At 41.6% G+C, this 23,619-nt stretch overlaps 3 protein-coding genes across 7 annotated transcripts in view; 2 read left to right on the top strand and 1 right to left on the bottom strand.

Moving 5' to 3' along the window:
* The first annotated feature begins 2,509 nt into the window (after nucleotides 1-2,509).
* c1qtnf5 (C1q and TNF related 5) lies at nucleotides 2,510-7,895 on the top strand. The gene is made up of 3 exons (XM_028970751.1): nucleotides 2,510-2,752; nucleotides 4,069-4,293; nucleotides 6,134-7,895. Coding segments are annotated over exons 1-3 (747 nt in total). The 5' UTR covers nucleotides 2,510-2,751; the 3' UTR covers nucleotides 6,655-7,895.
* A 110-nt stretch (nucleotides 7,896-8,005) lies between these two features.
* rnf26 (ring finger protein 26) lies at nucleotides 8,006-12,734 on the bottom strand. Of its 2 annotated transcripts, none has more exons than XM_028970749.1 (2): nucleotides 12,691-12,734; nucleotides 8,006-10,297 (listed from the first exon to the last, which is right to left on the bottom strand). In XM_028970749.1, exon 2 carries the CDS (start codon nucleotides 10,225-10,227, stop codon nucleotides 8,896-8,898), a length of 1,332 nt encoding a protein of 443 aa, XP_028826582.1. In that variant the 5' UTR covers nucleotides 10,228-10,297; nucleotides 12,691-12,734; the 3' UTR covers nucleotides 8,006-8,895. The 2 variants fall into 2 exon arrangements, with proteins under 2 accessions (XP_028826582.1, XP_028826583.1); XM_028970750.1 differs by having other exon boundaries at nucleotides 12,468-12,731.
* A 7,113-nt stretch (nucleotides 12,735-19,847) lies between these two features.
* mcamb (melanoma cell adhesion molecule b) overlaps nucleotides 19,848-23,619 on the top strand; it is a 34,103-nt gene continuing 30,331 nt past the window's right edge. For 3 of the 4 annotated variants that reach the window (XM_028968729.1, XM_028968722.1, XM_028968706.1), the window contains exon 1: nucleotides 19,848-19,971. In XM_028968729.1, the coding sequence (XP_028824562.1) occupies nucleotides 19,914-19,971 (58 nt within the window). In that variant the 5' untranslated portion in view covers nucleotides 19,848-19,913. The remainder of the gene's footprint in view (nucleotides 19,972-23,619) is intronic. The other variant, XM_028968714.1, reaches the window with a different exon arrangement.

Here is a 23,619-nt window from a genome sequence, read left to right as displayed (position 1 = left end):
GTGGGAGCATTTCAAGTCGCATAAAGACCCTGAGAACACTGCAGGACACCCACTGTACAATGGAGCTTCCAGAGCGTAACAGCACATCTTCAATGATGAAGCATTTAAAGCTAAAGCACCCTGTAAAGATATTTTCACAAAGCAGAGCCGAAACAAGGTCATTTAAACATTTGAACCTAATTTAAAGTCACTTCTAATTGATATGAATGGTAGTAAGAATATATGGCTCATTATGATTTAGACCAAGAACACCTGAAAATAATTCATGCAAAGTTCACTTTTTATTATTTATAAATACATCATAATTTCTGTTGCGGTACATCACTGTTAAAATATTCGATAGGTGCAGGCCCTGTATAAACACTCGCATTGTGTGGAGTGCTAGAGGGTGTGCAGGGACAAGGAAATAATTGATAGGTGAGCTTGGTAGGGATGGGGGAGGCTGAGCATACAGTTCTTTGATTGTGCGGTGATGATAAAAGGCATTAAAGAAAAAAAAACGTGCGCCACAACTACTTCTACGTGATCGGTGAGCGACTCAGTGGTAACTGTCACCAAAATACACCACACAACTAACTGGATATTGTTTCTCTTTTCCCCTTAATCCTCTCTTTCTTTTGGGTCATTGTACCAGTGTATTCTGCATTATGTTCACAGCATCTGACTCTCAGACTCAAATGTGCATCTAGAGGCAAATTGAAATGTGAGTTAAGCCCCTTTGTACACTTAAAAGTCAATGTAATGTCATACTAATAGGATTTATCTCAAAAAGGAAAATGCTAATACGAAAAAGGCTAGTATGGTCGTAAATCTCTGTTATGAGTTACATTTTACATGTATTAATTTGTATGTAATTTAAGAAAGTGGGAAACATACAGTACACAGAATAATTCTGTATATTAATATTAATATTTTTTTAATTATCAGAATTTTAAGGTTTGCACAAAGCTTTTAAAAAGAGAAACAACTGCAATTTTTTTCTCCAAAAATTTTAATAGTGCATGGTAACATAAGAGCATAAAGAATGTTCCTCAATGGAAATGTACTATGAGAAGAACACAAAATATAAGACAAATCATTTTGTAATTATTTGATTCATTATACTCATGTAAAGGTACACATACAGTACTGTGCAAAAGTCTTATTATTATACGGCATCGGCATGGCTACAGTGGTGTATCTCAGGAGACAAAACTATGTACAAGACAAGAAGCTATGCTGGGTTTAAGAAATAAAAAATGTTTAAAAATCAAACGCATCTGACATTTTTGCTCTCACTGTAGGACATTGACAGAACACATGACTAAGCTTCTCGCTGCTGAACGATCTGTGATAACGATTTCTCAATAGTTACAGGTCTGCTGGCAAATGACATACATAGCATTCATGAGAACAGGAGGCCGGAAGTAGAGAATCAGCTACGTCGGACTGGTGGGGTAGCTCGTGGAAGGCAGGAAGTCTGTCTGTGAGCAGATTGCTGCATCTGCTGCTTACCTATCAACACTAATGGCATCAAGGGTGAGGAAAATGTCCCCGAGGATGTTGCTGAAGGGCCACACTCCTAGCGGCTGTGAACAGAGCAGAAACTCTCGCAGTCGGATTCACAAAGCAGAAAAAAACAGGGCCTCTGTTTATCTAAGCTGCAAGTCAACACCGATCAAATAATGATTTAGCTAAATTATTTACTGCGGAATTTCCTTATTCTCATTAAAACATTATATCGGGAAGAAAAAAAAAAAACGTCTCCACAGCTCTGTTGTCCTATAGTTCTCTGAGCAGCATATATTGCAATCTTGTTCTCCATCTGTAGACTTTTGCCTGTAGGGGATCATTCATTAGTTTAATAAGTTGGGGCAGACCGACCCCCAGTTCTTCTAGCGCCCCTCTAGAAAGCGTTTTTGAAAATAAAAGGAAATAATTTACGCTTCATGTGTGTAGATACTGTGTCATAGAGAGTAAAGTGGGCGTGTTGCTGCAGTTAACGAGGTTCAGGAGCTCATCAACTTTTCCTTTAATAGTCGTCTTTACAGGGTATGAGCAGCAGGACACTTAGGAGTATCTGTGACGTGGCAGTTTTGGCTACCAAGACCAGAGGGGTAAATTTGATACCCCACAAACTTAAGAAATGCTATTCGGTGACTTTTTTTTTTTTTCCCCCTCGGTGCCCGCAAGTTTTCCTGTCAAGATCAGCAAAATTTTGCATGTAGACATGTTCTGTAGATACTTTAGATTATCAAGATAGGTTACTGATGAAGCTGAATGTTTCACAGTCAGCAGCATCCAACAAAATCAAAATGATCAGATTCCAGCATGAAAAACCATGGCCATTTACTTTGGAATGTCCCATGGCCTTTGGGGAAAAAACATTCTTTCGCGGTTATTCAGATTGGGTTTGGGGTCCTTTGAAGCTGCCGGGCTCTGTAGTTTCTCCAGACAAAACCAGTAAACTACAGTAAACCACCCCTCTCTCATCTCCCATTCCCAGGTTCCATTCCAGTTCTCCTCTTCTTGGAGAGTCTCTTTTGGCTGGATTTGGAATTTGGCAATCCCTCTCCCCTCTATGCTAAAGCTTGCACCCACCCTCCTTTCTCTCTTTTTTGCTCCCCTTTTCCCTCCCTCTCTCACTTTAATTTTTCTTTCTCTGCCACTCCCTTTCAATTCCGGCATTTCTTTCTGTCTCAGGCTTCTTGGATGTGAAGGAGCTGAATTTCTCCGTTGTTTTCACTTCAGCTCGGCTGTGGAACATCAGCAAGTAGGTTTTACTTTTTAAATCCTTCTAATGATGACATTACCTAGACATTACCTGCCATCTTGTTGTAATCGTTCATAATTTCAATGTGCCACATGAAGTAATTTCCTCATACTTGATTAAAGTTTGTCCAGAAACGTGCGGCTTCACTGGTTCATTCACTGGTACCTAAACTAATAGCGTGGAAGGTCCAAGCTTGGCAAGGTTGGTCAACTCAGAAAGTAGTGGCAGTTTCTACACAGTGAGTGAAAATCGTGGAAACCTTTTTGACAGTAACCTGATCGGACCGTACCAGACGATTCAGACAGCTGATGATTCAGGATGAAAATAGCTCGGTGCTGCAGACAGGTCACTGCTGTGCTGCTATTCTTCCTATAAACAAAGCCCATCATCACATTCTGCTGACGTGCTTCTTGCAAACCTGAGCTGTGAGTTGGCCTGTTGTGAGAAACAGCTGTTTTTAAAGAGTGGGAGTATGTCTGGATGTGTCTCAGGAAGTCTCAGGAGCTAATTTACTGGCGGACCCCAGCTCTGACCCGAACTCTGTGAAATGATTTCTGACACTGTCTGGCATTTCCTGCAGTGCTGTTTGTGAGTACAGGGCTTAACTGACACCAGGGGGATCAAGACTCTCAGGCAAATACTGCTGATTCAGGATCAGTCAAACATTTGGGTTCTAGCTTGTCCAGTTACTTGTGCAACTGAGCCGAGATCACGGGCAGATGTTTTCTTTTTTCTGCTTTTCAGTGACTTACTAATGACTTAGACATGAAGTTGCTCAACTTCCTGTTTGTCCTTCTGAAATTATTTCACTGACGTGCATAAGGTACTTACACTCCACCAAACAGGGTGTGTAATTTCAAAATCCACCCACCTCTACTGTTCAAAAAAACAGGGAAAGAGACCAGTACGATAATTGACCAGTTAATTACAGTATTTGACATCTGACAGTACCTGATCTGTGTCTGCTGCCTGAACTGTGAAAGCATAAAAAGATATAAAGACGTGAATTTACATTCTTTTCACTAACTACAAGTTAATAATTCAGAGGAGGCTCCCTCATGTACTGCTGGTCATGAACACGATACCAGACCTGCATTAATTACATTGCAGGACTAAGTTTGTAGTTACTCGCTGTTACTCTTCAACTACACAGCGAGCGGTATGAGGCGGTATCGGCCACTGCTAACTGTTTAGCATGATATATCTACATCAAAATACAATATATATTCTGATTGTTTTAATACTTTGGAAACTAAAACCTTTGCACATTTAAGGCATGAGCTCTTGTCACATTCCCCCTCATGTCACTCTTGTAGTGGTCATGACCTGTCTCTGCAGATTGCCGGCTGCTTATCTCCTGCTGTTGGGCCTATCAGCTGCTCTAGAGGACAATAAGATCCCTAACTTCTGCAGTGGCAGCCCTGGCATCCCTGGATCCCCTGGGCTGCACGGCAGCCCAGGACAGCCGGGGCGAGATGGACGAGATGGCCGCGACGCACCTCCAGGAGAAATGGGGGAGAAGGGGGACAGAGGGGAACCAGGTAACACAATATAGCACATTTTCTTCATACTTAAGTAATTAAAGATATCTCAATTTTCTTTCCACTGTCACCTTTGGCTTGCTCACTTGAGGCCTTGAGCACTGATCTACTGTGAGGCACTTTGTGACGAACGTGTACACTAAAAAGCAGGGTACAAATAAAAATGATAGAATGATTAAGAACAAATTGCTGTAGCATAGCTAAAAATTCCCAAATAACATATGTTGACATGCCCATCTAGAGGTTGCATTCAAGACTCCTTATGACTACAACCAAACACTCAAAGAGCCATTTGGACCCGGTTTCCACGAAAGGAGCCATTTTTTGAGATGTAAAATGAAGATAACACTGTATATATTGCTTTTTACTTTTATGCTACGAATAATTGTTTCTTTATGCCAGGCTAGTGTGCTGCTTGTGAAAGTTTGTAAATGCAGTTTGGCAGGCATATACAAGTACACGCATATGAGGCCACCAGTAGCTGTGCTGATTAGTTAACATTAATACCCTAGCTTGTGGCAATAGGTATAAAGAATGCTTTGGCCATTCTGCTTCACCGTTCAGAGAGCGGCAGCTCAGACGGTTAGATCTGGAATGTCTCCCTTTATGTCATCATAAGGTGAAAGGTTACCTCCCCTTTCTCATCCTTTGTCCGCCCAGAGAATTTCCCATCCATCCCATAAAAAAGGAACTCCACCAACCGTCATGGCTTGAAAATGTGGGAAGCATTGCAGTTGTTGATTAGATGTAAAAATGAGCACAAATGTATCTTTTTAGTTCTGACACGTGAGACAGGGGTGGCCTAGGGGTTAAGGAAGCGACCCCGTAATCAGGAGGTTGCCATTCGAATCCTGATCCGCCAAGGTGCCATTGAGGTGCCACTGAGCAAAGCACCGTCCCCACACACTGCTCCCCGGGCGCCTGTCATGGCTGCCCACTGCTCACTCAGGGTGATGGGTTAAATGCAGAGGACAAATTTCACTGTGTGCACCGTGTGCTGTGCTGCTGTGTATCACATGTGACAATCACTTTACTTTCACTCCAAAGAACCTGTGGGTTCATTTAATTTTTTCTGGAAAAATGGCAACATGACTTCCTGTTTGTGCCAAACATTGTTGTTGGTGAAGGGTGTTGGTGTCATCGTTTCTGCGAATGCCCGCTCACTTCTATAGGCTGCTCTCCTCTTTTGCATTTAAAGCCTGACACTGAAATGGTGTGTCCTGGGGAAATGTCATTGTGGGACTGGATAAAAGTGGCTGTAATTCTGCACCATGACTTCAGATACAGTATTAGGGGAACAGTAATATAAGATATATAAAAGCAACAAAAAATCAACAGTAGGGGACCTTTAACTAAGTAGCAGTGGCCCATCCTGCTTTGAGTACATCAAAATGTACTTCAGCAAATTGGATTTTGTTTAACGACCTATGCGTCGTATGTTGGGAGTCCCTGGGCAGCGGTGGCCTAGAGGGTAAGGAAGCGGACTCATACTTGGAAGGTTGTGGGTTAAAATCCCAAACCATGTGCACCATGTGCTGTGCTGCAGTGTTTCACAATGACTTTCACTTTCACTTTAGTGGTAATAGTATATTCATCACTGCTAAAAAGTCAATCTGGCTTCCCTGGTGGCGGAGTTCCTAGATGCTTCTGGAATAATTTTGGTTGTAATCTAACCAAAGTATGTGCTATAATCAAAAATATGTTTTGTTGTGGTTAACTGATTCACTATCTTAACATGTACTCCATGTACTGTGTATAAAATACATTTTATGTCTTAGAATCTTACTTTTTGGACACATTTGTTCCAGTGCTTCTTTCGCCCTGTTCTTATCTTTACCAGGTCAGCCAGGCCCTCGTGGCCTCACCGGGGACACAGGGCACCCAGGACCCAAAGGAGAGAAGGGGGTAGATGGAGAATGCGCCGTGGCCCCCAAATCCGCTTTCAGTGCTAAGATTTCAGACTCGCGGCCCATGCCTGTCCCATCGCAGGATCCAGTGCGCTTCGACCACATCATTCTGAACGAACAGAGCGACTACAGCGCTGAGACTGGACACTTCACCTGCAGAGTGCCGGGCGTCTACTACTTTGCAGTCCACGCCACTGTCTACCGCACCAGCCTGCAGTTTGACCTGGTGAAGAATAGCCACACTGTGGCCTCCTACTTCCAGTTCTTTGGGAACTGGTCTAAGCCTGTATCACTGTCCGGGGGAACTCTGCTCCACCTGATTCCAGGTGATAAGGTGTGGGTGCAAATGGCTCTGGGGGAATTTAATGGCTTTTACTCCAGCACCAAAACAGACAGCACCTTCACTGGATTTCTGGTGTACTCAGACTGGAAAAACTCGGCAGTCTTCTCATGAGTTTTGTGGTTTGTTGTTTTTCAGTATATATTCTTCACTGGCCCTGCTCCACTGCTTAGCACTGAAAACAAGTACATAAATGATCAAGCTAAGCTACTGCAGTCATTATTTCTGCTAATTTTCACCTATAAATCCTGAACCCATGAAACATCTGTTTCAGTGCTTTCAATTTCTGTCTGCTTACAAACGCAGGGCTGAGCGATTAATAAAAAATAGGTATTCCTTTACGTATCTCTCAGGGCCATTTTTTGGCTCCTGTGTCAGGAATGAATCCAGACTGAAGTTGAATGTAGATGTGATGGGTGATCCTCGGCGTGTTTACTGTTACCCGTCAGATTCGTGTCGAGCGTTGGGCTGATTTACTTTCCAGCCATCAGACCTGGCCAGCGCTCACTTAACGACTTCACCGAACACACGCTGTCCCATTTAAAGGTTATTTATGGATGTCTGGCTGCAGCGACACAGCTGTTTACCTAAAAGCCTGTGATTCTGAGAGTGATTCTCTCAGAAATGCAGGGATGGAGCAATGAGGAATCATAAACCAACCGCTGTCATAATAACTACTGAGAGCTGGCGAGCTGGACAGGTCAGGTTCAAATTCGTATAAATTCCTGTTCTACTGGTGTCTGGAGGGTAGGACGTAAGTACCACAGCATATACCCATGTGTGCAGGAGAAGACACAAGTTACTGTAACATGCCATATATTCTATATTCATAAAATAGCAATGATTCACACATTTAGTTATGTTTCATTATTTGATACAATCTCACTTGCAAAATATATATAGCGTGTGTCTTAATACTGCTTAATTCTCATTACTATTCATGTGTAAGTTAATAAGCGTAACACGTTCATTTCCGAGACAAGCGACAGTTGGATGTTTGCCCTGCACAAAATCATTAACAGCAGCTCTACTGTTCATAGATGAACATGAACAGTTCACTGTTCATTTTCCTGAAGACCTTTTAAAATGGTGTCCTAAATAGCCGCTGCTGCACCTACCTAAATAGCCGCTGCTGCCACTAAGTGACAAAGGGTGTAAATGACATTTTTTAATTTTCATTTTTAATTCATATAGTTTAATTTGAGCCTCCAAATCATTCTTTTATAGGTTTGGGAAAAATAAAAAGCAGAAGGTAATGCGTGATAGATAGCTTCCTAACTCGCATTCAAACATGTCATTCAGTAAAACTGTTATTAAGCAAAAAATTCATGTATGTAATAAACCTGAACACAGTCTGGTGGTTTTTGATTTGTTTTATTGAGTGTTTCAAATTTTCTTTAAATGAAGACACTTCTCATTTCATTTTTTTTTCATATAAAAAAAAACACCATACATTCATGGCTTATTGCTGCATTAAACACTCGTCACATTTAATGAAAATACAGATATTTTACACATCACAAGAGTTCCAAAGGATTTATAAAAATCACAGCTCAGATGCTCAATATCCTGTAAACACAGGCCTTTCAACATTCAAAGCACAGCCACTACTTCCATTATGAAAAGATATCTGCATTTAGTTGTTCTTTTATTGGACAATAAAAAGCGTAGTGTGTAGAACTCCTGTGGTCCAAACCAACAAAGTCAGCAAGCACTTTGCTCAGAGTTTGGTCATAACTCAGTACTTGGTGGAAAGAATAAATGATAACACTGCATGTGTGGAATGTAAAAAAGCAAAAACAGCTGTGAGTTGTGTGCAGTCTTCTCAACTTAAGACAGAAATGTTTTATATGGATATTTCAGGAAAATAATAGCCAAAATTATGCAATGATACAAAGCTTTAAATTCATAAAAGTATAACAAAAATAATCCATCCACCTGAGATTCAAGCATAAAGATGAGGAAAAGTGGCACTGAGGTTAGAAATTGAGATAAAACAATAGTGTTCTGAAATGGTCACAGAAGAATATACAGAAATGTACAAAAAGTAGTCTTTTTAAAAAAAAAAAATACTTACAAAATGAAAAACAAACCTGATGTACAAAGTTATGGATGTTCCCCTTTTCCCCTACAGCTTACATTTCTGCTTCAAACTTCATTCATGGTTCTGTTACTTAGTCTGTTACTTAGAGCTTCCTCTGACAACATCATTTTTTTAATGATCAGGATTTAATGGTGGGAGCAGAGGAAGCTCTGAAGAATGAAGTATGGCATCAGGGCCTATTTGGAACAACTTGCACCACTGGAAGCTCTCGAATCTGCAACCTGAGACACGTTGCTCTGTAGGTGTGTCCATCACAGGTAGACGTCCATGGTCTGCAGGATCATGTGACGGCAGAGCGGGCAGTTGTGCTGGTATATAGGCTGGCGAAGCAAGATATCGGTGCAGCTGCGGCAGAGACAGAGGTGTCGGCATGGTAACAGCACAACGGTCTTGGCACTGTCCTGGCAGATCACACACTTCTTCCGTTCCTCCTGTTCCTGCAGCAGGGTGAGCAGCTTGGCATCGCAGGGCCGGCCCCTGGGACCCTCCTCTGAGCGGGCTTTCTGCAGGGGTCTGCGGTTGCCATTACTGGCCTGGGTTGGGGGGCCAGGAGCGTCATCTGGTTGCTGTGGAACTTGGTGTAGCAACCCGGCGCCCCCTGCTTCTTCTCCCCTCTCTTCATTCAGGACGTGGTCCTCAGGGGCCAACTGATCAGCAGCCTGTCCTTCAAGGCCCTCGATGTCCTCCCTGGCCACCTCTGTATCTCTGTTGTTGGCTGCTGCCCCCTGTAGGACGCGGCTGCCTGGCCAGACCAGCCTCTGCCTCATGCCACGTTCCAGCAGGGACAGGCGATGAAGAGTCCTTTGAAGTCTCTGGAAGGTCGGAGTAGCGCTGACTGAGCTGATGAAGCGACGAAAGGGCTCAGGATTCACATAGACACTGGCGCTCACAATAACAGCCACCGTCAACACCAGGCCGACAGAGTTGAGCAGGAAGACACTGATAAAGACCTGGCCTAGATAGCCCAGGAACTCCATAACCAACCGACATGGTGTCCAGACCAGGAGAGAGGTGCCCACCAGACTGCTGTAGAGAAAGGTCAGGACCGTCACGGTGAGTTCCAAGATCTTCTGCAGTGGCAGAGCCACCGTCTCCAACGTCTCCACGATGATGGTGTAGAGATTCTGAGTGCCAATGAGCAGCATGTTCACTACAGTGTTGACAAGGTACAGCACCAAGCTGACGGCGATGCCACAACCCTCCCACATGTGTCTCAGCAAGTTGTGTCCAGAGAGAAGACCGCGGTGCATCAGTTCCCTGGTACGTAGCAGAATGTGAGAGGACAGGTAACCCACCATTTTAAAGCCCTCCACCAGACCCCCCAGCAGCTGCTGCGAGCCCCCGACCATGTTGTGGGTCACCACTGACACACCGTCCATTGCTGTGATCAGGCCGACCAGCAAAAAGTTCCAGCATTCCAGCAGAGAGCTGGTGAGGAGAACAGGTAGACTGTTCACGAAAGACATCAGTGCCACCAGCAAACGGATGAGCGAATGGACAATCACAAAGTTTACGTCCAGCAGGAAGCAGATCAGGTCGATGCATCTTCCGACCGAACAAAAAAACAAGCTCAAAAGGCCCATGCTTGCGCACACTTCCACCAGTCATCACACAAAGTTTACAGGTCAGCTGGAAGCCTGGTGTCAGGGTGACCTGTGTTCACAAAGAAACCACCGGTTAGCACATAAAAAACCAACACCACCGGACTACTCCCATTTCAACACAATTACACTTGCATCTCACAACACTGACACCGACAACGCAGGACTATGGAAAGCCATGTGGCCATTTATTCTAAGGCCGAGTTGTCAATTAGTTTGCTTTTTGGCACCACCAGTTGGCCATTTTGCTGCACTAGTGCACCACACACTCTTACTAGTGAGGTTTTTCCCTAATGTAAATTAGTGGGTGGGTAAGACACTGAAATGGGATCTTGCTATTGGCTGTCCAGCAAAAATTAGAAAACATTAACCCTGTAAAAACCCTTGGTTTTACTGCCACTGTCTGTTCTGTGCAACACCCTCATGATCCCATAAATAAAATATATCCTGTGATTGTGTCCTGCTAAGCTGAAATATTTCTATCCAGAGCATGCACTAAGGCTTTTAAGCACACAGTGCAATCACTGACCAATCAAAATCTTTGTCCCGCCTGCTTCATTTGCATGCAGTCCACAAGTACAACATGTTGAACTAGTGACAGCACTTGTGACACTAGTAGACACAGGTTTCACAGAACATGTTAACTAGTGAGCACCACATGTCCACTAGTTTTTGAGTGTTTTGACCATACTGGTAGTACTAGTGATGTTCAAAATAGCCAGTAGTGACACTAGTCTGCACTGCTTTATGCCTTACTACCTTCATAGAAATTGTTTTACTAGTTCAGCATAAAAACATTAACTTGTGAACTAGTGACGGCAGTATTGTCCTTACTAGTTAACTAGTGGAAGGCATTTTCTCTCACTAGGCACACTGTATCAAACATGCAATGACTTTTTTTTTTTAGACAATTTTCTCACATGCTGGGCATTTTCATTTAAAGTTGAGTTTTTTTTGAGAGCTAGTTTGCAACATTTGTTCAACATGTTGTGCTTTGCACTAGTGTACACTTTTGGCATTTTTGTGTTGCGTGGAAGCGGTTTTCAGCATTTTCAGCTGTACATTCACTTTCTCTATATATATTTAGCAGTGGCAGTAAAACCAAGATTTACAGGGTTAATGTTTTCACATTTTTGCTGGACAGCCAATGGCAAGATCTCATTTCAGTGTCTTACCCACCCACTAATTTGCATTAGTACTAGTAAGGTCAAATCATGCTTTAATTTGTTAACTAGAGAGCATTTTGGGCTTCACTAGTATAACTAGTGAAGTATTTTGGCTTTGAGTAGTACTACTAGAAAGACATTTGTAATTTACTAGTAGTAAATTAGTGGACAGAAAGTGGCACACTAGTGGACTAGTAAGACATTTGGCAGCACTAGTTCAGCCCAAATGACTACGAGTGCCTCAAAATGTCTAACAACCGCCTCTCAAATGCAACCCTTGTACAAAAGTGCCACTAGTTGTTGGAAAAACCTGACTAGTAAAAATGTGTGGTGCACTAGTGTGGCAAAATGGTCAACTACATTTACAGAATTTATCAGACGCCCTTATCCAGAGTGACTTATTAGTTACAGGGACAGTCTCCCTGGAGCAACTTAGGGTTAAGTGTCTTGCTCAGGGACACAATGGTAGTAAGCGGGATTTTAACCTGGGTCTCCTGGTTTGTAGGCGAGTGTGTTACCCACTAGGCTACTAACACCTAAATAGTGTCACCAAATGTCCAACTAGTGCTGCCAAAAAGCAACTAGTTGACGACTTGAATATCCGATATAAATGCTCACTTGGTTCTCCATACAGGACAAATCTCATTTAAACACAACCACGCTTATTTCACACAATTCTGACAGAGACGTGCCCTTTGGAAATGGAATTTTGGGAATTAGGAAAAAGACTCATGTTGTCACAGTTTCGTTTTGTTCTCCTCAGGTGTCCCTGTCTTATTATTATTTTCACAAAAGAGGAAACAAATTCCAAAATAGCAGACAAAAGTATACGAGTATACAACAAAAACGGGTCAAGTGTGACAACCAAAGTTGAGCCAGAAATTAAAATGTGGCCATTAAAAATGTTATACTCAATTTAAACTAGAGTTGTTTTATATAGTACGTTTTTGTTCTTGTATAGAAATGCTCTGCGGTTTCCAGCCATGCTCTATAAAAAATATGAAGGTAAACGGGACTCGTTGGAATATATGGAGGTAGATTTTAGTTGGATTTTACCGGCATGACACGGTCCAGTGTGGAGAAAACAGGCGTTAAAGAGGCGCTAACTCATTCACAGCAGCGGCAGGATGTTGACGTTCGAATTCCGAGAGATAAGCAGGTAGCCCAGCGTGCGGTGTGAGAAAACGCTGCGCTCTTGTATAAAAGCCAGAAGACGGACCTGCAGCAGAACAAGCTGAACATCCAACGCCGAAAACATTTTTTTTTAGTCTAAACAAACCTGCTCGCCTTTCTGTTGATGGACTCCGCCATGTTACTTCCGCATGTTTCCAAAACCGCGCTTCCGAGCGTCAATGTGGGGCCTCTTTTGCGCAGCTTTGAGTTTTGATGTAGAAAATACGGCGCAGTTATTGCGCAGTCTCATTTTTCAATCACAAATCATTTTAAATACAGAAATAAGGCTGAGAATCTGAAAAAAAAAGAAAGTTACGAATGCACTATGAATGGCATGCTTAAAATATATGAATTATATGGTTCAGCAGCATTTTGATCAAATTTTAATAAATAATTTTCACACTGCATTTATAGAAAGAATTGCCCAGGCAATAAAAACAGGCAAATCTATAACAATTTAGCTTTTGTCTCCAATATTAAAACATAATATATGGAATAGAGTTCAATATGAGGTCAAAATTTCCCTCATTTTGAACACTATTCCATATATTGTGTTTTAATGACCGACACCTATTTACTGATGTATTTACCATGAATGTGTTTTATTTATTCTGTATTTATTATAAACAATTATTTATAATACTTTTGCATTAATGTAATACTCTGAATTTCCTACTATGTTTTACCTGCTTTTACTTTGATAAGCAATTGAGATGGTATGTCATAAAGGCAGACTTACTGCAGATTCACTCAAACCCTGGTCCAAATAGAGAAATAAATCACTGCATAATGGATTAGTAAATAGGATCTGGTGAGATTAGGTTGTTTTAGAAAGTGTGTCTAATAATTTTCTTGAAGTTAATGAGACAGCACACTCGTTCACAGCAACATTTCAATATAAGCAGGATACTTCTGAAAGAAGCCAAAAAGTACGAATCCCAAAGGCCTAAAAGTGTCCACTAGGGGGCGCCAGGCAACACACTGTTACCCTCATACCATCACATTTGTTGAAACATTTAGTGACACAATTCATGGACAGTATCGTCCTTTTATGGTGCCGCCTTGATGTATACAGCAACTTCCTGTGTTTGTTTCACTCTTATGCAAATGCTTATGATGTCGATTGCTGAGAATCATTGAGTTTTGACTATACTGGGCTGAGTAAAAATGGAATGAACAGTCAGTCTGATTAGTGTTTCTAATTTTAAGTTGAGCATTTTAAATAGCTACATCAGAGCATGTCATTACACAATAGAGATTTATATACAATTTGATAAAATACAATATAATTTAAACTACAATTTGAACTGTTTTGCCTCTTGGCAAAAACCATCTGTGGTGTAAAAGTATATTTCAATGCGATATCAGGGGCTGATTTCAATGGGAACAAAAGGGAGCTTTGTTCTCCTCATGCATTTCCTTCAGATGTGTATGGACACGATGACATAATAAAAAAAAAATAAAAACAGTGTTTATTTCCTGTGTGCACTGTGCTCTTAGTTAACCTCTACAACAACTATCAATTATTTTTAGATGGAACCTGTATGTGTGTCTTCTGATACCTTGGGTGTGGTGCAGCAGAAATATATTTTTTTATGTTTTTCCATGATCACATGGCCTGCTTTGATCACACCTTTGCTTGGAAGAATCAGACATGCCAAAAAGTTCTCCACCCATCCTTGACCACATTTACCCAAAGGTCAGTGCTAATTTTAATAATTATCATGATTAAAAATCACAAATTACACAAATGACATCATGATCATCAGAAACTACCCATTGTCACAAAAACAGATTCTGGGCCACAAGCCTGCTTAGTCCTTGACCCGGGGTTTAAAGCAGAGGTGGAAATGTTCTGTCAGAAATCCCCCAGGAAAATAAACAAACAATGCTGAAACGAGTCCCAGACACCCGTCTTGGGGGTGGATCTCCCGTGTTTCCTCTTCCAGCACCGGGCTGCTGCGATCTTGACATAATCCCTGTTGGAGTACATCCACATGCAGAGCCAAAGAAAACCAAAAACAGACTCAACAGCCTCCTAATTAGAAACCCTCTACCCAAATACTGCACTTTTTACGTGTGAAGGACCACTACTGGAAGTTTTCAGGTATTGATAACACTTTATGCACCATCCTGGTAGCAATCATGGAATGAGATTATTGTGGATAGAGGCAGGTGGTTGACAGGAGACGGATTCCGGGAGCACAAGGTGAGATGATAAAAGGGTTTGAGGGCGAGTCCAAGTCACAGACTTAAGGTGAAAAGTAGTTGCGAATACAGTATTCTATATTGTTATATTATTTTTTGTTACCTCTGCCTTCAATGGAAATGAATTAAATAAAATTGCTTGTGAATATTCTGACTCTATAGATGTTTGTAATGAAGTGAGTTGCACTGAGTTAAGGCAGAGTGAAGCTTTATATAGGCAGAGCTGTAAAAGCTGAAGCTTAGAACTGCTTGTTGGATTCTGCTTAGGGTTATTGTGTTTGGGATCTCAGCAAAGCGTCCCCAGGAAACCGCTATTAATAAACAGCAAAACCAGATCTGGAATGATGCAGCCAGAGGAACGCCAGAGGCTTCTATGGGAAATCACAAACTCCAAACAGTAGGAGCTGCTGTAGCTCAACCAGGGGCCTGACCCTACATACCACCACAACCCACGGTGAACAAGACACAGTCAGCGGGAGCACCGAGATCTGAGAGTCCCTGGGGCTGGAACTGCAGGCCTGTGAAAGTTCTGCTTCCCAGTGTGGACTCTCTCACAGTCGTCCATTCATCTCACTCTTTGTGTTTCTGCATGTAAATGTGCAGAAACGTTTGGCCCATTTTCATCAGCTGACCTCCAGACCAGAGACATAGCCTATGCAGTTTTCTATTTAACTTCATTGAAATGTACAGAAAGCATCTAACAAGCTCAAACTCCTGGTGTGAGCATGCAGAAGGCACTGATGAGCCGCAGACAGGAAGCAGCCACTGGATTTGCAACCTAAAATGCCCTAAAAGACCATCTCTGTATGAGTTGATACTATTTACATGGATTCAGATGGGAAGTCCAAGCCCACCCAGCCAGGTGGAGTTTCCATCTTCAGTTCTGTGGCCAACTCCATCATCAAGTAAGCTCTGACATATAATGATTTATAAATGGGTTTATGACATCTTTCCACAGAAATTACAAGTGGACATTTTAATGGTAATTATTTCACACATAAAATATAAAGGTGTTTTATAATACAGCTGGGTCTTGATCTTGTTTTCAGATACAACAGTGTCCATTACACGGCTTCTGTTCATGCAATTTTTGGTTATGTTATAATAATATATCTCACATAGGTTGGCAAAAATGCTATTAAGACCAATTTCAATTAAATTTGCAATTTGTCAGATCTTGGATTATGGAAAAAAACTCCACAATATGAATGTTAAAATATGAATCAATGTACAAATTAGTGTAAATTAAATTTAACTTGTAAGTTATTGTCATGTTCTTTACCAAAGGTCTTTATTATTATTTGATAATTTAACACAGTGCATTGCATCACCTCACATACAGTTGACAGTTTTATCCAAGATCAGATACAACACTCACACAACAGTTTCAGATCAAAGGGAGACCCAGAAGTTGTTACTAAATACCAAACCAGATCCTTTGGTTCTGATAGTTGGTCATAGCTCATAACTATTTGACGATGTTTCGGTTCAGAAATCTACTAGATTCTATACAAAGCATTTTGTTAGAGAAGCCACCACCCTACTGTTCCATGCACAATAGCCCCCTCTTATCCTGCCAGATAAGCCCAAAACAATTGTGTGAGATTGATTGACCTCTTTTTCCTTCCTTAGCTTGATGTTGGTGTCATTTGACCTCTTAATTAAGCACAGCCATAAGCACCCAGTTACATTGTAGTTCATGGTACATTCTACAGATATTAGTGATGGCTATTTAGTGCTCTGAGATCATGGGTTCAACCAACTTTAACTGAGTCATTCCAATTTATAGCTCTGGAGGATGTTACCATACATGCAGCTCTCACATACTGGGCTTAAATTAGTCCGGCCTCCTCCCTGTCCTGTTATTGTCAATGAAACATGTACACCTCATTGTCTTCAACACAGGTCTTGCGCCAATGCTTCTGACTCCAGCTCTTGTACTAATATACAGTACATGCCAAATGTTTGGACACCTTCTCATTCAATGTGTTTTCTTTATTTTCATGACCATTTACATTGGTAGATTCTCACTGAAAGCATCAAAACTATGAATGAATACGTGGAGTTATGTACTTAACAAAAAGTGGAGACCTGACCTGCACAGTCACTGGACATGAACCCATTTGAGATGGTTTGGGGTGAGCTGGACCGCAGAGTGAAGGCAAAGGGGCCAACAAGTGCTAAACACCTCTGGGAACTCCTTCAAGACTGTTGGAAAACCATTTCAGGTGACGACCTCTTGAAGCTCATCGAGAGAATGCCAAGAGTGTGTAAAGCAGTAATCAGAGCAAAGGGCGGCTATTTTGAAGAAACTAGAAAATAAAACATTTAATTTAGTTTTTAGTTATTTCACCTTTTTTTTGTTAAGTACATAACTCCACATGTGTACCATTGTCATGAAAATAAAGAAAACACATTGAATGAGAAGATGTGTCCAAACTTTGGGCCAGTACTGTATGTCCCTCCATTAATAAAAAAAAAAAAATAGATGATGTCTGTAATCTCTATAGCACAGAAGATATGAAAAGAGTGTAAGCCACTGTTATGAAGTTTTTTATGTGTTGCAAGAAAATTATTGTTATTTATTGATAGTTGATGTCAAATGTCAAGACCAAAGGTACCAATATGGATTTTTTTTTAACCAAAGCCATTAAAGACAAATGATACAATTGCAATGATTTATTAAACACACCCTAAGAAACAAATAAGCAAATTAATGTATTTAAATGGATGAATATTCAGATCTCAAAGTCTTAGTTTGTTTAGAATTCCTTTCTCCAGTTATTCTGAGTGTCTTTAAAAAAATCTTGTCCTCCATCTGTGTGTCCCTGGGGTCTTCTTCATAGTCCATGGGAACCAAATGTTTTTAGTGACCTCCACATATTTTCAAACATAATGCCAAGTGTCTTTTTGAGAAGGAAAACTCCCACATCGTTAAAAGCAGTTTTATTCCAACAAGAACTTCAAACACAACATTTCAATGTTGTTTCCAACTATACCACCAAGCATCCCAACAACAACACCAACAGCAATTATAATGATAATATTATAACATTAGTTGATCTTAAAAATAGTATTAAATAATTAAAATAATTTAAAATAAAGCATTAGTCAAATTAGAGCCATACCTTGGACCCAACATGATTGGATTCAGTTTTTGGGTCTCATGGAATGAATAAAACAGGTGGAACATGGGTCAATATAAGTTGGCTGGAGATTGGCGTAGAGAATGTGGAACATCACCTTACAGATGGATGTGGACGGAAGCTGGAGACACATTTTCTTCAAGCTCTACAGGGCAAGCACACTGTGATTTCCTATTCAGTCTCGCGCTGAGATAATAAAAGGATAAAAATGTATATTAGAAAACGCCTGGGCACTTTAAAGCGAACGTTTACATGAGAATAGGTATGGGCAGCACAGAATTGGAATGAACCGACATACTGAATCAGCAGCTTTGGCTCATTTACTTTCACAATTCCGTATAAAAAGCTACAGGTGAGTACACAGCTGGATAAACAGCGTGTGACCTCATCTCGCCACTCATGTTACAGGCCCGGCAGGGAGATCAGCAGCTTTTTTAAATCGCACCATGAAAATCTCACATAGTAAAACTGGGTTGGAAAGGCCAAAAGCCAACAGTCAACACAACTGAAATTAACATCTCTTGTTGAAGTTTCACAAACAAAATCCAATCCAACTTTATTCATACAACGCATTTTAACAACTAAAACAGAATAAGAAGAACAAGATGCAATATACTTAGTAAACATTAAAATGAAAAAGAAAAACAAATGAAAAAAAAAAATAGGTAAAAAGGACCACAGAACTCACGGCACGTTACTCACGGCAGAGAGTAAAAGTAGGTCTTAAGACGAGACTTAAAACACTCCACAGTGGGGACTGTTGGAACGTGGGGGGCAGAGAGTTCCAGAGTGGGATTTAAGTCTCATCCAGAGCTGGAGCTGGTCCTCAGGCTTCAGGGCGCGTGCCGGTGGACACATACGTGATGTACTGAGGGACCAGTCCATTCAAAGCTTTACAAAAATTCTGTTCTATAGCTAGTGCAAATATTGCGGTGATGTGATTTATTCCCAGTTAAAAGATGCCGACTGTAAGTGGGAAAGTAAAGAGTGAATAATTCCATTATAAAGGGCATTACAGTAGTAGCCACAGAAATATGTCAAAAAACGTTTTCAAAGATAAAAAAGGTTTCACTAAAAGCTAGATTTTAAAATAATGTTTTATGATATTATTAAAAGAATATATAATTTTCAGTATTCCTCATGAACTAATATCGAGTATATTGAGGCTTTGGGAGAATGGTGGTGGTCCAGAATCCATTACAGAAGAAGATCCCAGATTATTTCTTTTTCGCACATACATTTTTCGAGCATATTGTGTAGTTCAATTTTATCTAAGTCTGTCAGGAACATTTATACTTATAGTAAGCAGGGAGCACAAGACAAGGGCAACATGAAATCCTGGTCAGGAGTACCAGGAAGAGTCTGGATCCCGACAAGATCATTTTATTCCATAAACTCCAGAAATTGTCATGGTGCTGGTGGCAGTAAACGACACTGTCCGGATATCATTCTTAAATAAGAGAGACGAATAAGGTTAAGAAGAGATCACTAGACATTTTTCATATTTCATCATTCAAAATGTCACAGCGTCATGTGGCTTTAACTGCAGACTGAATGGAACCTTTTCCCCCCACTTTAAATGAGTAAAATAGTTTAACAAATATCAATTCTTAAGAATGAATCAAATAATGATGAATAAAGAAAGTGACTAATGAATTAACTATTCATTTTATTTGTCTTCACCTTACTTGAATTATTCAGAAAAACAGTTCAAAGCGGGAGAAAAATCTTGCCTGTGTGGCCAGATTTTGATGAGACAAGTATTCCGATGTTTGGAAGGAGAGAATATCTAAACGTGGTTCTCCATACGGAACGCGACAAATGCAGAGCCCGGCGTCGCTCATAAACAGCGGACATGGCAACACGCAGCGCTTCGCCTGTTCCAGACGCGTCCCCATGACGCGCGCTTTTTACGCGCGTCCCCGCTCGGCGCTCCGTCCACACCGCTACTCTCTGACAGCGCGGACCAGGCAGCATGTCGCCCCGCGGACTTCTGCTCGCAGGACTCTGCACCTTTCTGTTGCTTAAGCCAGGTAAGACCCACCCCCCTCTCCACTTCACACGTGTGCGCGCTGCTGACTTGCTGGGCTAGAAGTTGGACTGGAAAAAATGAAAAATAGCCTCACAGCCATTCATTCCTCAATCTGTGCACCCCGAAATTCCGTCAGATAAGTGCCGGCGTGGAGTACCCCTTTTCACCATGTTCATTTTGTTGCTGCTGTTGCTGCTGACTGGGCTTGGGAATGTTGCTGGGCCACACATCTCTGTGTTGTAAAGGTCGCCTGTGCCCGTTGATATTTACCTTTTTTGTCATGTTTTTAACGCACTGCAATTTTGCGAGGAACTATACCTCAAAATCTAACATAATAAAGGAATAAGAAATATTGGCAATTTAATTACAAGTGCTGTTGTTGGACTTGTTCAATTCTTGCAACACAATGATCAGAAATAGTAAAAAAAATTGTGGTTCTTGAAGCTTTAACCAAAGTCTTAAAAAGTTGGGTTCTTGGTTTTGAGATTATGACCTCTTGTCAAAAAAAAAAAGTGTCCATGACATTTTCATGAATGCTTTATGGCAGGATGTGACTGCTGGAATTCATACCGGGCAAATGGATGCACCACTTAAGAAGTCCACTTAAGTGGACCCCGGTGGGTGGGGAGACTATATCTTTAGGAAGTCGTATTGTAGTTGTTCTATTGTGTTTCTCTGGTGACTGTATTTGGTTTCCCTTATCTGTCCTCCGTCACCCATTTCCCCCCCTACATCCCTGAGTGTTTCTTTTTCCTGTTTTAAACCCACCAGACACCTGCCCTCCTTACCACGCTGTCCCATTTCGGTTCCTCCTTGCCAGGAGATGCCCTTAGATTTTCTACTAGATGCCTTGGGATAGTCTGATCTCAGATCAGTTGTATTCATGCATTCATGTATTCATGCATGTGTGTAAATGCGGTTTCTTTTGCACACCACAGGGTTGAGTTTGTGTTTGTCAGAGAAACAATTCTTCAATTACTGCGTCAAAATTGTTCTGAGGCAGTTGCGAAGGGACGGCAGACTTCGTCAAGTGAGAGAATGTTCCTCCCCTGACCCTGTCCATTTAGAGGGCATAGGGCAGGGTTTTTACACAAAGACGTCATGCTCTAGTGTGGCACCACTGCAACGTTTTTTTTTTTACATGGAACTTTTAAATACAATCAAATGCATTGTGTGTGGAAACAGTGATATAATGGAAGGAAGACCAAAGCATTGGGTGCGGAATCTGACAGAATCGGACTGAATGGAGCCATGGGCGTCCCTGCACACGGTTACTTCACATCCTGTTTAAAGCCACAGATCCTTTTCTTAAAGTTGGTATATGCAAAACAGTCCATTTTCTCATGGTTGTGTACCCCACAGACATCTCCCCTCACCTGAGATCTGCAGCTGGTGCTTTTTCTTAATATATCTCTTCCTCTCAGAGGAACTACTCTCTTCCTACCAGCTGCGCAACATTATTGTTGCAGTTTGTCTTTGATCTGCTACTCTGATGTGAGCAAAAATGTGAAATTGTCCGCTTTTGGTACAGACACTCTCCAGATCCCCCTGCGAAATGCAAACGGAAAACGGCTCCAAACTCCTGAATGGCTTCGCCTGTCAGCCACTGACTGGAGCTGCGGTGGTTGGCCGCTGTGCGACTGTCTTTTGTTAACAGTGTGAGTTTGAGAGGAAGTGGGTTTAAAAATGGTACATGACTGTAAAGCACACTCGTGTGAGGATGGAGTGCGAATTCCTTTAAGGTGGCCCATTCTTTATTGTATCCTCTGACGCTGGTCTGGTGGAGCTGCTTTGTTACAACTTCCTTGATTTGTGGAGCCGGTTCTGTGATCGTACTCACTGTTCTAGAACAGAGCTCCGTGGTGCATCCACTTACCCTCTTCTGTAGTCATCCGTTCATCCTTTGCTGGTTAGTGCCGAAGATGTCTGTTGCTCATTGTACCATGCAACTAGTGAAAATATAACTTTATATCCACATCATCTGGTACCCCATGTTACAGGAATACTTGAAGCAACTGACAGAACTGTTGTGTGTCTTAAATACATTTTAGCCACCAAAGAATAAAAACTATGTGAGAATGTCCCTCATTTTCATTGGTCATTTGTGTATATTAATGGTCTCTGACGTCTCTTTTTGTGATAATTCAGTCAAAGCTAACACAAATAGTGCAAAACACATCACATGTTGTGTAGAGAGTAGGGGGTCCTAGTGAACCAGAATTGATTACTTCATTGATTGTAACATGGAAGCACGTTGTAAGTCGCTCTGGATAAGGGCATCTGCCTTAAATGTAAATGTAAAAATTACATCAGATTTAACACTTTATCATGGTCGCCACACATCTCCAAGGTTTCTCTCCAGCAGGTTTCCTCTGGGTTCTCCGGTTTCCTCCCGCTGTCTGAAGGCATGGACTGGATACCGTAGGTGTGAGTGTGCGAGTGAATGGTGTGACTGGTGTGTGTGCCTGGTGGTGGACTGGCCCCACCCTGGGTGGGTCCTCGCCCTGCACCCATTGTCCTGGGATGGGCTCTGGCAGCCACGACCCTGATTAGGAATAAGTGGTTATGGAAAGAGTGTGTGCGGTGTGTGTGCATCAGTTACAGATGACAGAATAGATATTAATCGTGTTCGGTCTATTTTGAAGGTGCTTTTCATGCACATATGGTGTAGATTTCACTGGTATTTTCAGTCAGGCTGTAGTCACATGTAGTCTGATCCTGAAACAGTTAGGTCGATGTTACAGAGCTCTCATATCTGTGTGTGAACTGGTCCCTTCAATCCAAATGTGCTTTGTCAGTGAAACGCCCCAATCTGGTCCTCAGTGGCAAGAACATTTATAGGCATATTCCCATAGGGAGATCTGTGGGAGGGGAAACGTTTCAACGAATCTGTTGTGGTCACAGGGCACATGCTGATCTACTGAGTCCCCCAGTCAGAGCAGCAGAGCAGTGGATGACGGTTGTATGTGTTTATGCAGATTTATGGTGTGTGCGTAGATATACTGGGGTGCCTGCCTGCCTGCCTGCGTGTGTGTGAATGTGTATGTGTATCCAGATCCAGAACACACAGGCTCCTGTACTCTGCTGCCGTTAATCTCAATTCCATCTTTATTCCAGGAAAAAAAAACACACTTGGCTTGCCGACATGGAGGAATGGAATCAGATTCCTGAAAGGTGCACTCGAAAGCTGCTGCAGATTCACCTCCTGTTGATAGGCATATGGAAAGTTGATGAGCACTGATTGTGTTTGTTGTGGTGGACTGGTGAGCGGTCTGCTGGTTTTAATGACACTGTGAGCCAGTGGGCTGTGACATCAGTCAATTTCATTGAAAGTGACTTTATAAGAAACATCCAGTAATTGTATTTAAAAGTTATCTGGAGAAGAAAGAAGAGCATAAACAGCATAAATGGCACAGTGCTGTCACACACAGCAAAAATACACGATTATGAACACCGAACCAAAATTTATTCTTAAAAAAAGGCTTTCTTAGACATAATAATGTTTAATAAGGTAGCGATTGCTTATAATAAATTCTGAGATGAAACTCTGAAACTGCTCAGAACTGCTACAAACCTCAAATAAAAAAAAAAATGAATGCATCAATGCAACATCAAATTGGCAAATTGGATCCTTACTACTTGCTCTCAG

Source organism: Denticeps clupeoides, chromosome 2 (assembly GCF_900700375.1).
Source record: "Denticeps clupeoides chromosome 2, fDenClu1.1, whole genome shotgun sequence".
Classification (NCBI taxonomy): Eukaryota; Metazoa; Chordata; class Actinopteri; order Clupeiformes; family Denticipitidae; genus Denticeps; species Denticeps clupeoides.
Note: the sequence above shows the minus strand (reverse complement) of the source record. Positions and strands in the feature narration are given on the sequence as shown.

Bases quoted from the DNA above. Each gene is read 5' to 3' on its own strand.
- c1qtnf5 (XM_028970751.1), top strand. The intron at 4,294-6,133 runs GTAACACAATAT...TATCTTTACCAG, and splicing joins GGGGGACAGAGGGGAACCAG to GTCAGCCAGGCCCTCGTGGC.
- rnf26 (XM_028970749.1), bottom strand. From the start codon at position 10,227: ATGGGCCTTTTGAGCTTGTTTTTTTGTTCGGTCGGAAGATGCATCGAC.